Source organism: Cyprinodon tularosa, unplaced genomic scaffold (assembly GCF_016077235.1).
Source record: "Cyprinodon tularosa strain WSP-4 unplaced genomic scaffold, ASM1607723v1 ctg80, whole genome shotgun sequence".
In the NCBI taxonomy this organism is placed as follows: domain Eukaryota; kingdom Metazoa; phylum Chordata; class Actinopteri; order Cyprinodontiformes; family Cyprinodontidae; genus Cyprinodon; species Cyprinodon tularosa.
In genome coordinates, this window is record NW_024039563.1 from 50,584 (window position 1) to 65,744 (window position 15,161).

At 37.3% G+C, this 15,161-nt stretch overlaps 1 protein-coding gene across 2 annotated transcripts in view; it reads right to left on the reverse strand.

Annotated features, from left to right (window-relative positions):
- The window catches only part of col12a1a (collagen, type XII, alpha 1a), an 82,205-nt gene that overhangs the window by 49,938 nt on the left and 17,106 nt on the right, over nucleotides 1-15,161 (reverse strand). For both annotated transcript variants that reach the window (XM_038271621.1, XM_038271619.1), the window contains exons 14-23: nucleotides 12,262-12,531; nucleotides 10,956-11,222; nucleotides 10,685-10,877; nucleotides 10,447-10,571; nucleotides 5,868-6,017; nucleotides 5,663-5,782; nucleotides 5,385-5,549; nucleotides 5,158-5,301; nucleotides 2,545-2,684; nucleotides 499-628 (exon numbers count right to left, since the gene is read on the reverse strand). In XM_038271621.1, coding sequence (XP_038127549.1) covers nucleotides 499-628; nucleotides 2,545-2,684; nucleotides 5,158-5,301; nucleotides 5,385-5,549; nucleotides 5,663-5,782; nucleotides 5,868-6,017; nucleotides 10,447-10,571; nucleotides 10,685-10,877; nucleotides 10,956-11,222; nucleotides 12,262-12,531 — 1,704 coding nt within the window. The remainder of the gene's footprint in view (nucleotides 1-498; nucleotides 629-2,544; nucleotides 2,685-5,157; nucleotides 5,302-5,384; nucleotides 5,550-5,662; nucleotides 5,783-5,867; nucleotides 6,018-10,446; nucleotides 10,572-10,684; nucleotides 10,878-10,955; nucleotides 11,223-12,261; nucleotides 12,532-15,161) is intronic.

Genomic DNA, 15,161 nt, shown 5'->3' on the forward strand with positions numbered 1-15,161 from the left:
TGTCTGAGCCAAAAACCCTGCATGCACAAAACGGTTAATGTTTTTTAACATGTAAATATACTCTTAAATGTCTGTCATTCTACAAAGCAGCAGTAAAAGAGCAAATACCACCCCAGAATAAACAGGGGCAGAAAGTCTCTGGAAAGTGAAGGTAAGCCTGTAAATACTCTCATGTAAATCTTCTCTAAACTTCCATCTAATTAAGATTTATTACAGCTTTCGTTTTTTTATAGACCAAGATATAAATGCGAGCTTTGAACATTTTATTACTGGAGACCGCACAGTTCCTGAATGCATAAAATCAAAACTTTGAGCCAACTTGAGCTACACTGCTGTACTCTGAGCTTTATTTCTAAGCTTATCTTTCACAAATTCTGATCGATTGTAATTTTTTTTTTCATTTTTACATAAATCTTTAGCCTTTTATCCACATTTATATGATTCAATGTCACTGGAGCTATTAGCGGGTGAATTTAGTATACAGAGAAGGAGACTTACAGGTGGTTTCTGTTCCTTTTAGTGGTTTGCTGATGTCTTCTCCCACAACTGAGTAGACGTTGACCAGGTACTTTGTTAGAGGGGTGAGTCCTTGGAGAACCACTGTGGTTGTACTACCATCAACAGACACCTAATAAAAAAGTGCAGGGTTAGACCTGTAAGAGTTCACTTTTTTTTGCACAATGACAGGAGTAGAGTTAATACTTTAAGTGCAGTTACAGTCAGAACCCTGTGTTTATATACTGTACTGCAAAAACAATCTAGAAATAAGTCAACATTTCTTAAATTAAGTGTATTTCATCATAAATTAAATAGGTAAATAAAATAATTTGACAATGGAATGAGATTTTTTAGTCATAAAATAAGATAATTATATAGTATGTACTTGAAATAAGACAATGTAATTGTTTTTTTCTAATTTTTTATGTGAATTGTCTTCCTCCATAGGCAAAGTATCTCTTATTCAATTCAAGAAAAAATGCACTTATATTAAGAAAGAATTACTTATCTAGACTTCGATTTTTTTCCAGTGTGTGTATAACAAAACAAAAAAATATAGTCTTGTGTGACATTGTTTCAAAAAACAATCTTCCTGTTTCTGGTTAGTAATAAATATCCAAATCCTCTCTGGTTAATAAATGCCAGATTACTAAAAGTAGATAACTTTGCTAAAAGTCAGAATTTGGTCTTGTTTCTTTTGCATTTGGTACATTGGAAAAACGAACTAGAAATAAGTAAACATTTCTTAAATTAAGTGTATTTACCCTTAATTTGAGTAGGTAATGAGATTGGAATCTTATGGAATGAGTATTTTTACTTTTAAAATAAGATAATCAGATAATATGCACTTAAAAAAGGACAATGCAATTGTGTTTTCTTATTTTAAGAGTAAATTGTCTTGTTCAATTGGCAAAATACCTCTTTTGCCTCCTCAATTCAAGAACAAATGTTCGTATTTTAAGAAAAAATTACTTATCTAAATTTCGATTTTGTTTCCAGTATAGAATTTCCTTTTAAACATTGGGACCAAATAGACCATCCTTCCACAAGCTACTCAGTATTACTTGCTGGAGTTTTAGCTCATTCCTACAGAAACAACTGTTTGTAGTTCATGTTGCTTAGAAACACGTTCACATAGCATCTACACACAAATGTTGTGGGTGGCTTGGATCATTGCCTTAATAAATTATATCCTTTTCCATATTTCATATTTTAGAGAATAAAACGGTCTTGTGAATCAACACACTGCAAAAACGATAAGTCAAAATTTCTTAAATTAAGTGTATTTACGCTTAATTTGAGTAGGTAAAAAATATGATTTGCCAATGGAATGAGTATTTTTACTCTTCAAGTAAGATCATTAGATAAAACACACTTGAAATAGGACAATGTAATTTTTTTGCTCTTGTTTTAAATGTAAATTGGCTTGTTCCATTGGCAAAGTGTCTCACTTACTTTCTCAATTCAAGAACTAATGCACATATTTTAAGATAAAATGACTCATTTAGATTTATATTTTTGCAGTGCATTACAGTGAAAACCAGAAAGCTCTCTTTGAAGTTGTCTCCATGAATCCATCCAAGCTTGGATTTCCCATTTCCGAATCCCTAAATATCACCAAAGACCCAACTTAAGGTCCAGCATCAAACAAAACCTTGAGAACTGAACGAAAGCAAACAACACCTGCATTGTAATTAGATTCAGTTGCCAATAACACATCCATGGTGGTGGCAAGCCTCTACTGGTCAATGAAGCTATCAGTCATGGAGTCATTATTTGCTTTCTAATCCTCTACACTCAGAGCTGTGTGTTTGTGTTTCCCTGCCTCATAGCAGACTGTAATGTAATTAGACACTGACACAGAGTCCAACACAAACAGGAGGCTGCTTGAGTGGAGCTTCCCACTAGTATCGGAAGCTGTTTGTCAGAAAAAGCTTTAAGCCAACATCCAGTCAGTACCCTGAAGCTCACTGCAGTTCAAGTAAGAACAGAATTATTGGCAGATATGAGAATTTCAGAAATGACAGGATATGAAATATGGTATACCTGTTGGCGGACTCCTGACACAGTCATGTATTCCACTCGGTATCTTTCCACTGGGCCTTGTGGAGCAGTCCAGCTGGCTCTGAAGGACTGGTGAGTTACCTCTGATGTAACCAGATCAGTTGGTGAATCTGGAGCTCCTCCTGTTTAGATAAAAAAGTGCTGCACTAGTAATCATAGAGCACCATAATGAATATCATTTACAAGCATTCCTGTGTAGCCTTTGCTTTTAAAAATAATTACTTGGAGTTAAAAAGGTTTACTTCTTTGGTTACAAATCGCATCACAATTTTACAAACAGCCAGTGATGGGCAGTAGCGCCGCTACATGTAGCGAAGCTATTAGTTTAACTACATTTTCCAGTAGCTTGAGCGTAGCGTCGCTGCTTTATTTATCAAGTAACTTTCCTGTAGCGACGTTATTGTTTTGATCAAGTAGCGACGTAGCGTCCACAAACGCTACAAAATCCAGGGCATAACTAAGAAATGAAACCAGGTTTTCTATTTCTAAACAACAATCAGCCACAAAACTACTTTAAATAGCAGTTTCAGCTGACGCTCTTATAAGCGGCGTAGTAGCACAGGCACACTCAGTAGGCTTAAACAAGCGCACCCTTTCCGAGGCTGTCGTTCTATTGGCTGGAAAGGTTGCTAGGCGACGATCCAACTGCAGTCTGAGAGAGAGCAAAACAAATCCGCAAGCAGAGCCTACGGGTTTGCGAGCATATCTGAGACTCAAACAGAGCGCGGTTTGTGCGCGAAGAGAAGGAAGCAAGCGAGAGGAGAAAATATCTGTGCAAGAAGCATTAAATCTGAGAGAAGAAACAAAGATTTGAGAGAGAAGAGAAAATATTTGAGGGAGAGCGCATGTTTTGAGTGTGAGCATTATAAGTTTTGAGAGCAAGAAGATGAAATTCTTTTCTCTAATTGAAGTTATGTGCTCTTGCATTATGGCAGGATAATTCTCCCATATGTGCCACTAAGATACTGTAATTAGAGAGCAGTAGTGAAACTTCGATATTTTATTTTCATGGCCTAGTTTACCTGACAGGATGTTTACATAAATCTGTTTTTAGGCTGTGCACAGATAACATTTTTTATGGAGGAACAGCTCTACCGTATATAAAATAAATACATAAATAAATAAATGCTCAATAAATAAATAAATAAGCATTTAATTATTGCCTCCAAAAATACAATGAATAAATATGTAGGTAGAAATTAAATTATATGGTGAGACATATATATATATATATATATATATATATATATATATATATATATATATATATATATATATATATATATATATATGTGTGTATCTCTTAATTAGCTTCTTTATTTTTTCACCTTCTTTTGTAAACAGTTTTGTTTGTTACTTGAATCAACTGTTTAATTGAGGTCTTTTGTAGGGTTTTGTTTTCCCTAGAGATGTCCATTGAATGCAAACTCATAGCCATGTCTCCATGTGTAGAACACTACACAGTAACTTTAATTTGGTTCTAATAACAGCAGATTGTTTACTAGTTTGTCTACTAGTAATTACTTTAGTTTTTATTTTAATATGCTGATCATAAAGCAATGTTTACACTGTGTTATGTCATTGGCTGATCTTTAATAAATATTTTAACCAGTGCATCAGACTCATTTTGAATTGACATTAGGTTGGTACAACATTAAGTAGCTTCTGATGTAGTTAAGCTACTTTTAACACATTAGTGTAACTTAGCTTGCTATAATTCTTTAGGTGGTAGCTTTTGTGTAGTGAAGCTTAATTTATTATTGAGTAACTGATAGCTTAGCTCACTACAATGGACAAGTAGCTTGCCCAACACTGCAAACAGCAAAGGACTTGGTAGCTCAGATTTTCCATTTTTCCCTCTCATTTGATTAATGAGTAAAAATGTTCCTTCTCCAGAGCAGGAGGCAGGAAAATGTTCGCAGAGATAAAAAATATATATAGATAGAAGTTATATCTGCAGTCATTTTAGAAGCTTGGTATCCAGTTTTTAGAAAAAAAAACAAGACATCTAACTAACTTTGTCTAGGATGCAATATATCCCATTTTTATAGAACATTATTGTTTAGTTAAAAAGCAGATGGCTTAAAGCCATGATACTTATGTTGCTTCCTTTGTTTTACTAGGGGGAGTGGCAGCCAAGTGGTTAGGGCCTAGAGCTTGGAATCCTGAGGTTCTGAGTTTGAGCCCCACTCCCACAGACTGTCACTCAGGATTTCTAAGCAAGACCCTTAACCCCACACGGCTCCACAGGTGCCACACAATGGCAGCCCACTGCTCCCCAAGGGGATGGGTTAAATGCAGAGGTTAATTTCTTCAATTTGAGATCAATAAATTTTAATTATTGTTATCCTGAAAAAAAATATTCTTTCACATTCAAAAGTATTAACACCTTTTGAACCACAAACCAGTATATTTCACTTGGTTGGTTTTGATAGACTAACTGAAAGTAATGGATAATTGTAAAGTGGAAGGAAAACCAGCTTCTCAAATCCATCTGAAGAGTAAAAAACGTGGGTTGCAGCATTATGCTCCGGGCATGCCATATGCAGAGTAATACACGCATGGTGCTGAACTTTGATCAAAAGTCATACGTACCCCCCTTCACACTGTTACAGAGGTTATCACTAAGAGTATCCACAATGTCCAGAAGGAAGGAGAAATCCGCCACGTTGTACATGTGAATTTCATCTGGATCGGAAGCGATGGATCGCAACTCATTCTCATCTGCGTTCTTCACACCTAAAAATTATAAGTCAATGCTAATTAGTATGTGTTCTACTCAGTTGTGTTTGTAAAGGCTGACGGAGATCAGGCTCACTTACCAATGGCATATAGTTCAATGCCCTGCTCACGCAGGCTCTGTGAGTGAACGATGACATCGTCCTGGGATTTTCCATCGGTAACCAACACACCAATCTTACGGGCACTAGGTCGCATCCCAACGCTTTCTTTGAAATTGTTCTGGAGGATATAGTTAAGAGCCATACCTGCAGACAAAATATGGCAATGCTTTTACCACAAATTGACACTGCTTTCGGTAAATCCCTACACATTTGGTTGGATTGATGTATTTCTTTAGAGGTGACAAGGCCTGAAGTACCGGTCATGGTGTTTCCTCCTTTGTAAGGAAGTTTATTCACAGCCTCCAGGAGCGAGTCCCGTGTCTGATAAGCATTCAGGTGCCATTCAGTCTTTGGGTCCCCACTATACTGTGCAAGACCTTAGGATATAACAAAAAAAACCTGTGTTAGACTAATAGGTCTCATAAAATGTTGAATTTGAAATAAAGTTTTTGAGCAACCCACCAATCTGAACCCGATCAGGACCAATGTCAAAGACTCCCACCATGCGAGCAATGAAGGCTCGAATGGTCTTGAAGTTAAGCCGTCCAATACTCCAGGAGCCGTCCACCAGCAGCACAATGTCAGCCTGTGCAGTGGTCTTACACATTTTGTCTGACGTTTTGTAAGAAAACAATGATAGAAAAATTAAAATAAGGTGCAATAAAGCAGTGAACCATAATAAAAATGATGTCTGTGATGGAATTTGATAATGAGAGAGGCAGTGGAGAAAATATAGGCCATAAAGAAGGAATGAAAGGATAAAAGAGGGGAAATTTAACCTAAGCATTTCAACAAATGAAAATGAAAACATCATTTAGAAAACATTCGGAGGGACTTTTTCATAGTTTTTTCCAGTAGTTTATGCCAGATGTTCCAGGTGGTATAATTATCATCATTCCAGCAGCATGTTGTTAGGGAAATATTTTTCACAGTTGTGCTTTTGGACATCCATGAGCAAGTCCCACAGGAAGATTATGTTGTTAATGGCCCCTGACATATCAAAGGCCTCCAAAGGACAGAGTAATGTGCTCCTCCAGAGAAGCACCGTAATATTTACATCCTGCTTTTAACACCTGTATGATGACAACAAAGGTATCTGATCGTCTGTGCCAAAAGAAGAATGCAGATGTGCTTTGGTAATAGTCAGATGTTGCACTAACTGCCACTTGCTGCAACTGAAAGCAGGTTACATATGCATTTGATTTACAGACTGGTTTTCACAAAACACAAGCATCTGTTACCTGTAAAGATGCAAAAAAGTTTTAAAAACAGAATATTTCTGAAATTCTGACACGTTATAGAAAACAAGAAAATTATACAAATTTCTTATGCTATTGTGATCAAAACTGATACAACAAACAAACAGGGATAATTTTTTTTTCCTTGCTAATATTATAGCTATTTCAATTTAGTTTTATTTAGCATATTTAACATATTTTATTTGTGCATATCCTCCTTTATAGAATAATATAAAAAGTCTCCTAATATGAGAATATCTAATGGAGTTAGACTACATAGATGAAGACAGTGGCTGTTTCTCAATACGTGTACTTGTGTGTTCTCATGTGCTCGTGTACTCGTGAAACGGCATCAGCCTCAAATCACAAGAACACCTTGTGAAAAAAAAAAAAGCTGCAATAAGATAAGGTCAGAGATGAAGACCGAGAACGGGCAAAGTCCCCGAATGTTGTTCTCGCCCTCCCTCTTTACCAATGCATCAAAGCAGACTTGTCCGTTCTCAAGATTTGTTGGCTGTCCCACCATGCACTGTGGCAGCAGCTTCGAGGGGTGCGCTCACAGAGCTCAGAGTATTAAGTTAAAAGTTCTCTTTTCTGTTGTCGTTGTTCAATAAAACTACTTTTAAGATCAATTGAGGTGAGAACATTATAGTTTTAAACTTCCCTATACTGCCCATTTAATGTTTTAGTCCATAATTTAAAAAAGGTTCCGGTGTTGAGAGGACCGCGGCAACCAGCGAACTTCTGAGGGTAACGGCAGCCAGGGCTAATTTTGCACCGTCTGCAGCAGCCCTTTCTCGGCATAGCTGTGTCTCAAGTACTGCAGGCTCGGATGGCGATTTTTTTATTTATTTGGCAAAATGTTAATTTGATTTGTGTTTATCTGACTGTGTTCATTATTATTAATGAAAAAGATAACAATGTATTATTATCTAGAGACTATTAATATTAGATGAAATGGAGATGAGTCGAGCGTGTGGTGCCATCACAAGTACAATTCTGTTCCAATTGAGCCATATTTATGCTGCGTGCTCCCGTTCTCCCCGAGTCCACACTTTCCTGGGTTCTTCTCAAAAACATACTTGGCTAGAACACGAGTCCATACTCACATCTTTGTGAATTAACAAATGGCCAGTGTATATCCTTATGAAAATGTTCCTCTCTGCTCATAATTGTCAATGGATACACAAGCAGATTGTCGCCATGTTTAAACTATTTTGGGGTTGGACTATAACAAAAAAGATGAACCCCTAAGTATTTTACAAAATACCGAAAACATTGGAACATACTTAATATTACGAAAGTTAAAGATAAGCTTCTGTCACATCTACATTCTGTTTGCCTCTGCAGTGAACTTTTTCTGAATCTGCATATCTCCTTAAAAGGAACAAGAAGTCCAACTGACCTTTAGAGTTCTCTTCAGCAAACCACAACATTTTTCTTCCTCTCACACTTACTGTGTGCCACTCTGACTCACTAAGCTGTAAAATCTTTTATGTCTTCAGCCAGGTTATATGTGCATGGCTCGTATTGCACAGCCTGTACTTGGGCTAGTAAGAACTAAAGGCACCAAAGTGATGTAAACAAAAGAAAAAGTCCAGACTAATGAGTCTGCCATTACATCTGTGTAGCATGAGGTATTAAGAATGGTATTAAGAGAACCTCTTTGTCTTTTACAGGACGTGTGTTTGCAGGGTGCGTATCTAAGAAAAACTTTATAGCGTCCAGTGTTTGACTCTTGCTGCAAAAAAACCAAACAGTGAAGAGAATACCTTATACGATGACAGACACAATCCCTTGCAAAGATTTCTAAGCAACTTGAACTGTTTCACGTTTTCTCATATCACAACCATAAATCTCTTTGTATTTCATTGGGGTTTGATGCGATCCATCTCCAAAAAAGTAGTCCATGATTGTAAAGTGGAATGAGAAAAAGGTGTGATGTATTTTTTCCAAAAGATTTAAGGAGTGGGATGAATTTGGCTATTTAGGGAGGCAAATGCATACAATGAAGTTTCTCTGCTATTACAGCTGCAAGTCTTTTAGAGTATTTATCACCTTTGCTTAACTAGATTTAGATTTTTCTCCATTAGTCTAAGGAATTTTGCTCTAAATTGAATCAACTGGATATACATTTTAAGTCTTCCAAAAAACTCTTAATTGGAGCCAGTTTTGAAATTTCAATCGGCTTTTCTAACATATAGAATTAATTTAAATCATTCCATTGGATTTGTGTTTAAGGTAATCCTTCTGAAACATGAACTTCAGCTCCAGCCTGAAAGCTTTTGCAGCCTTAGAGGCTTTTTTGCCAGATTTTTCTCCATCAATTTTTTCTGTAAACTCTTGTCATCCTCTCTGTCCTCCTTAAAAAAAATAAAATAAAATAAAAAACCTGTAAGGCCATAATTTTACCTTTTTAGTGTCTAGGTTTTCTTCCTCAGGCCAGCTTTCCTCCAATTCCTCCCAATCAGAGCACATTTTCTACATGTTTGCAATGATTTGAGAGAAACTACAAACGAATCAGCATTTTGTATGGCAGCTTCACCTTTCCTAAATGTTTCTAATCTGAATGGTCAGTTTAAGAAGTTTGGCCGTTTCTTTTTTAGATTTAAAAATGTTCCATCCATTAAAGCTTGGAACATCATTTTTACTTTTTAATTGTTTACAACTTTACTCTTGACTTGTCTGTTGTTTGCCTTGGTCTTAATTACTAATTTATGGTCTTACAGCAAAAGAGTAAATACTGAATACATTGGCTCCTTTAATCTTTTTTTATATTGATTTGTTTTTTTTGTTTTGTTTTTTCTGTGTCCTGTTTTGCCAACATAACTCTGGGAATTTAAGCCACGGAACCAGATGGTAGCCCAACAAATTTGCCTCCACAAGTAGACCATTAGAGTTGCTGCCATATGGTCCAGCTTGGTAATTATATGTGAAGCTTAGATATAGTTTAGGGAATTAGATCATGGGAAACGAGTTAACAAAATGGAGAGGGGAATGAAAAATCAAGAGAACAGAGAAAGAAAAAATGAGAAAAAACACAAAATATGCAGCATATCCTTGAAGTCGGCTTCTACACCTGCATCAAATGAGAGAAAAAGAAAACAGAGAACAAAAAAAGAACAAACAAAAACTAGATACAGGAAGAGCGAGTATCCCATAGACACCATATAACGGTATATATAAATCAAAACTCATGCTATTTACACAGTATTGTTTAAAGCTGTATATATCTGTAGCTGCAGCTTAGTATTTAGTATGAGTGTGTATTCGTGGACACCTGGAACTAAATGCCGGTGGAATTCATGCATGCATATTCATTTGCATAATAGGTTTACAAGGCTTCTTCAGAAGGAGAATATGCTCAATAGCAGGTTTGAGTGGCCCCAGACTCGCCCTGCAGAGCCAACATAGAGTCAACAAAGAGTCAACCAGAGCCCTAGATATCTAAAGGATCACCTGATTACAGGGACATAGAAAGGGTAGACATGATAATGATTTCTAAAAAAAACTTTAGAACCCTGTCTTCATTTTCTAAGCTACTTCACAAGTATGCACTACTTGTTGTTGATCCATCACATGAAATAAAAGCAAAACAAAAAAAACAAATGGTTGTGATATGAAAAAAATGTAAAAGCAAGACAGACAAAAAATATTTTACAAGGTGCCATGTACTAATTATACCCCTGGGCAAATTTCAATTGCTTATATTATAGTTTTAACATCCAATCTTTTGAATGACACAACAAAATAATTCATTCAAATTATATCTTGTATTTTTAAATATTCTTAAGCAACTTTACTTGGTCCATCAAATGTTGGAGGATCAGGTGCATCAGAGTAAGTTGTGTTCTCTTCTCCAGCTAGTGGCATACTCTCTCCTCCATCAAACATACCAAACACACTCACTGTGTATTTAGTTCCAGCTCTGTGAACCAAAGCACAAAAAATCTAATTACAACAAAAAGGAATATGGTGTAGAAGTATGTATAGTGCTTCAAATTAGTTGAAAATCTCTATATGGAGAAGTTAGATACACACCTGAGCTCCTCCAGCACAACGGTATTGTCAAAGGGACCAACCAAAAGTTCTCTCAGGTCAATATCATCCTCCGCAGGGTGAAACGTGACTTTGTAGCCCTTAACCTCACCGGGAGCCGGGTCCCAAGTCACTCTGAAACTTGTCTTTGTTGGCTCAGAAGTCTGGAGATTCCTTGGACCTTTGTAAGGTGACACTAGATAGAGGAAGAGAAATGAATGTCTGCAAACATGTAAATCAACTCAATAAAATAAAGCAAAAAAGTGTAACATACATGTTCTTCCTTCTCCTTCCCTTGTCTTTCCTTCTCCAAAACTATAGATTGGGACAACTGTGAGGTCATAGGTTGTTTGAGGGGTAAGGCGTCTCAGAACAGTGGAGGTGGTGCCCCCAGGGACTTTGGCTGCTAGCTGGCGTCCACCTTGCTGTGGTCTGTAGGTAATGCGGTAGTTGACCACATTTCCGGGCGCAGGCTGCCATGTAACTTTCATGGTCTTTTCTGTCTCGTCCGAAACAGTAAGTGTTTTGCCAGCGGCTGAGACTGCAAGTAAGGAAATAAAGCATTGATGAAAGGGCCAAAATGATTCATGGTGAATTATTAGTCTTAGGAAAAAGTAATTTGGAGTTTTTTCCATTGAGCACCAAGGGCAAAACGTGAACTTAAAACCATCTTGTTCACAAGATACATTTTGAAATAAAGCAGCATGGCTTTCCTGTTGTGAACCAACTATGCATAACTGAATAACATAAAGTCAATTTTCACATGTGTCCAAATATATACAGACTGAGATCTTTCAGACTATGACTATTATTAGACTATTATTTCAACTAAGTATACTTTTTTTTCATACATTAAACAAAGCCACATTTTAATGACCAGGTTTAAGTGATAGCTTTGTAAGCAGGCTTGGATTTTGTGTTTGTAGTTCATATTTTTCCAGTGTGAAAAAAAAAAAAATAGTTTAAATGGTCAGAGGTTTGAAAACAAGCTGAGGAAAATATTCAGAATGTTTTATTTCAGTGGGAGGATTTTTATTAATGGAAAAAAAGCTGCAAATCCAAGTTTGCCATGTGTTGCTCAGCCCGAAGAGACCTAAGATTTATGTAAAGGCTCGAGAAAATAAATCAGCAGATGGAGGTGCAAATTCAAGAAATTGACTGTTCAGGTCAACAGTGCTGCCTCACTGTTGCTTTTGGCGTATACCGCCTTTAAAGATGATCAGTAAAAAAGAAACACGCACATTCCATTTTATTAACTGGTGGAAAAATTCCTCCCAACTGGAACCAGTTTCCATCTACTGTGCTTTTCCCATTCAAGCATGATTATAGTCTAACAAGAATAAAAGGAAAGTGTCCTTTGGTTCTGAATGTCTCACGAAACCTGTGTGCAGGTGTCCTAGACTTTAAATCAACCCTACATTTAAACATAAAAATGCACCTCATGAAGTTATAACATTGAATTACATAAACAAAAGATGTTTATTTTTCTACAGGAAACCCCGAAAAAACTAGAAAGCCTAACATGAGATGTGAAGGTTTACAGACTTGGTAGGAAGGAGATATCTAAAGAGAAAACTTACTATCAGTCGTTTCTTCTCCAACCAGTGGTTGGCCCTCTCCATGACCATAGACAGCGATTACAGACACCTCATAGCGGGTCTCTGGGGTTAGACCGTCCAGGATGGTAGCTGTGGTGCCCCCATTGGTTCTCTTTTCTCCCGTCTCGTCACTGAACAGGGATTTCCAAATAACCCGGTACTGCCGAACATTTCCCGGGGCAGCAGCCCAAGAGACTGCAAAACTGGTGTCAGTGACATCTCTAGTGACTAAATCTCTGGGTGATCCAAGTTCTGTGGAGAGATTGATAACAAGTAAAGGTAAGAAATTATATATATATGTTTTTGAAACAAAATAGTAGAAGCTCCAGGAGTACTTCTTTGGAAAAATCTAAATTAAATTGGTTAAACTGAAAAACCATTGGTTTACAGCAGCTGATATTTGTAAAAGGGTTCAAAAATCTTTAAAATGGAAGATTGGGGATTTTAGAGTCAGGCTTATTTAAGCAGCTTATCCAGATTATTTGTTCCAGAAGTTACCATGATGGCTGCTAGCATGAGAGCTGGACTTTAAACTTAACTCTTACTTTCTTTCAAGCAACGCTTTATCTAATCCATGTTTTAGAAGCACCCAAGCAAACTGTTTTTTGAAAAGAAAGTTAGGATTTTTATAAGAATTGTTTTACAATTTAGTTTTTTTTCTTCAGAAAAGGGGACAAGAAATGCCCCAAACAAGTCTCTAGACCAGTGATGTTTTTGTGTCAAACCCAGATCTTCAAACCCTATTTAATTCATTTCAATTCAGTTTATTTATATAGCACCAATTTAGAACACGTCATTTTAAGGCTCTGTACAGAGACTATTCAACCAGATGAAACAATCAGTTTTTGTGTCTAAGGAAAAGCAGCTGATTGCAATGACTCATTGACTTGAAGGCAATCCCTCACACAAGCACGCTTGTAGCGACAGTGGAGAGGAAGAACCTCCTTTGAACAGGAAGACACCTCCAGCACAACGAGACTCAGTGTGAGCGGCCATCTGCAGAGGCCGACTGGGGTTCAACACAGCACACCAGTGTCCTGAAGTCTCTGTTCAGCAAACATTATCAGATGTCCCGATTTTCTGACTGGTTATTTGTCTCTCTGGCCAAATCTTTATGTCTTGGACTGATAGAACATTGTTCGTCATCTTACCATATCACATTAAAGAGAAAGTCAATTCTTAGTGTTTGAAAGGTATGTGTAAGATTATACTACCATGCTAAATTTAATTTGGCAGCAGCTGAATCTTGATAAACTGATTCTAGACCCATGAGGATCATTCCCCAACCATAACAAGATGTATAAATGAACCGAAATGAAGAAACTCTGCAGTGCATTGGCAAAATCCAAATTCGTGAGGTTTACTATAAGTGATGAGCTGCAGTTAACTCTTAAATAATTATAATAATTTTACAGAGCTTCACTTCAAAAATCCACACTATCCCTCTTATAGCTTAAAAAATCTTAACAGGGCCCCCGTTCCAAATCTATCAAAGGGAACTATCCCTTTAAGAATGATTTCTTTATCAAGCAGGGACTGGTTTCTTATATAGACATCTTGTTATTTGAAGAAGTGAACAAAACACAAGCTAGACAGGAGGAGCAGTCTCAGCAATAAACCACCACCACTAATCTGTCTCCACTTTAACCCCTCAGGATGCGTTTGAGCAACTTGATTTTCTGCATGCCTCCTGGAAAAAGTTCTGCAAAACTCATTGCAAATCATATAACCCCCAGAATCTCCCCCCTGCACAAGTTGAATTTTCCACTGAAACAGAGGAAATGAGTCCCACAAAGTGTGTTTTCTATAGTTGCAGATGTTGTGCGAACCCCGCTGTTTTTGCTCACTTTTCCTGTGGGACCAGTGTGAAAGGAGAAACACAAGGAAATGCAGAGGAGGGGATTTTATGATGGACAGCCACGACATGCTTGGCTGAGAGGGAAACTCATGTTGAGGTGGATCTGTCTGGCTGGCATAAAGTGATGGATTAACCACAGGAAGATGGGCTGTAGCACATAGACTCCCACACATCCTTAGGGATACTGATCCTAGAGCCCAAAAGGCCCGCAGCTATGGTAATATAATCACATGCACAGCAGAGCTTCAAGCATGGTGGTCCAAATCAAACCTCATTCATCAAACTCAATAAAACAAGGCAAGATAAATAACACAACATAAGGAATGAGCTGCAGCATTAATTAACGATAAAAGAAGTTTATAATGTTTCCCGTTTGTGAAGTCACAATACAGGCACCTTAGACTCCGTGCGAGCATCTATTAACTGCTACTGGAACCCCCATGGTGATCATCTCTTTGATGACAAAGCAGATCAATTCCCATCTTAACAGCAGCAGATAATTCAAAAATGACCGCCAATGCCAGAGGCTAATGAAGAGTTCCAGATTTTGGAGAGCTATGAAAAAGCACAGACCTCTTACTAACAGATTCAAGATCGAACCAAAGATTTATCTTCACAAGCAGAGAAAGCCGGATGAAACTGACTGACTTTTCCAGCAGTGTTGTGAATTGTAGCATGAAAAGATCACAAGATAATGACTTCTGCAGACGGTGGCTCAGGTTTTTTCTATACTTACAGAGAAACTCAAGAGCAGCCGCCACTCCATCACGCAAAGCCCCCTTTAACAAAGCACATGGTCCACAGACGCTTCCGAAGTTTACAGTCAAGCTCTGAACATTCATTCATTATCCGTCAGTTTTTCAAGTGTGTTTGGTTCAAAGAAAACATGTTTAGTGTACGTGTTGCTTGGTTGTGTACATCGATAATTATAACAGGGAAAGGATTACAGCAGTTTTTTCTCAGCATCTTTACAAATTGTTTAATCTGTGAAGTCAAAGAACATTTCAGTCAGGCTTTTGAGAAA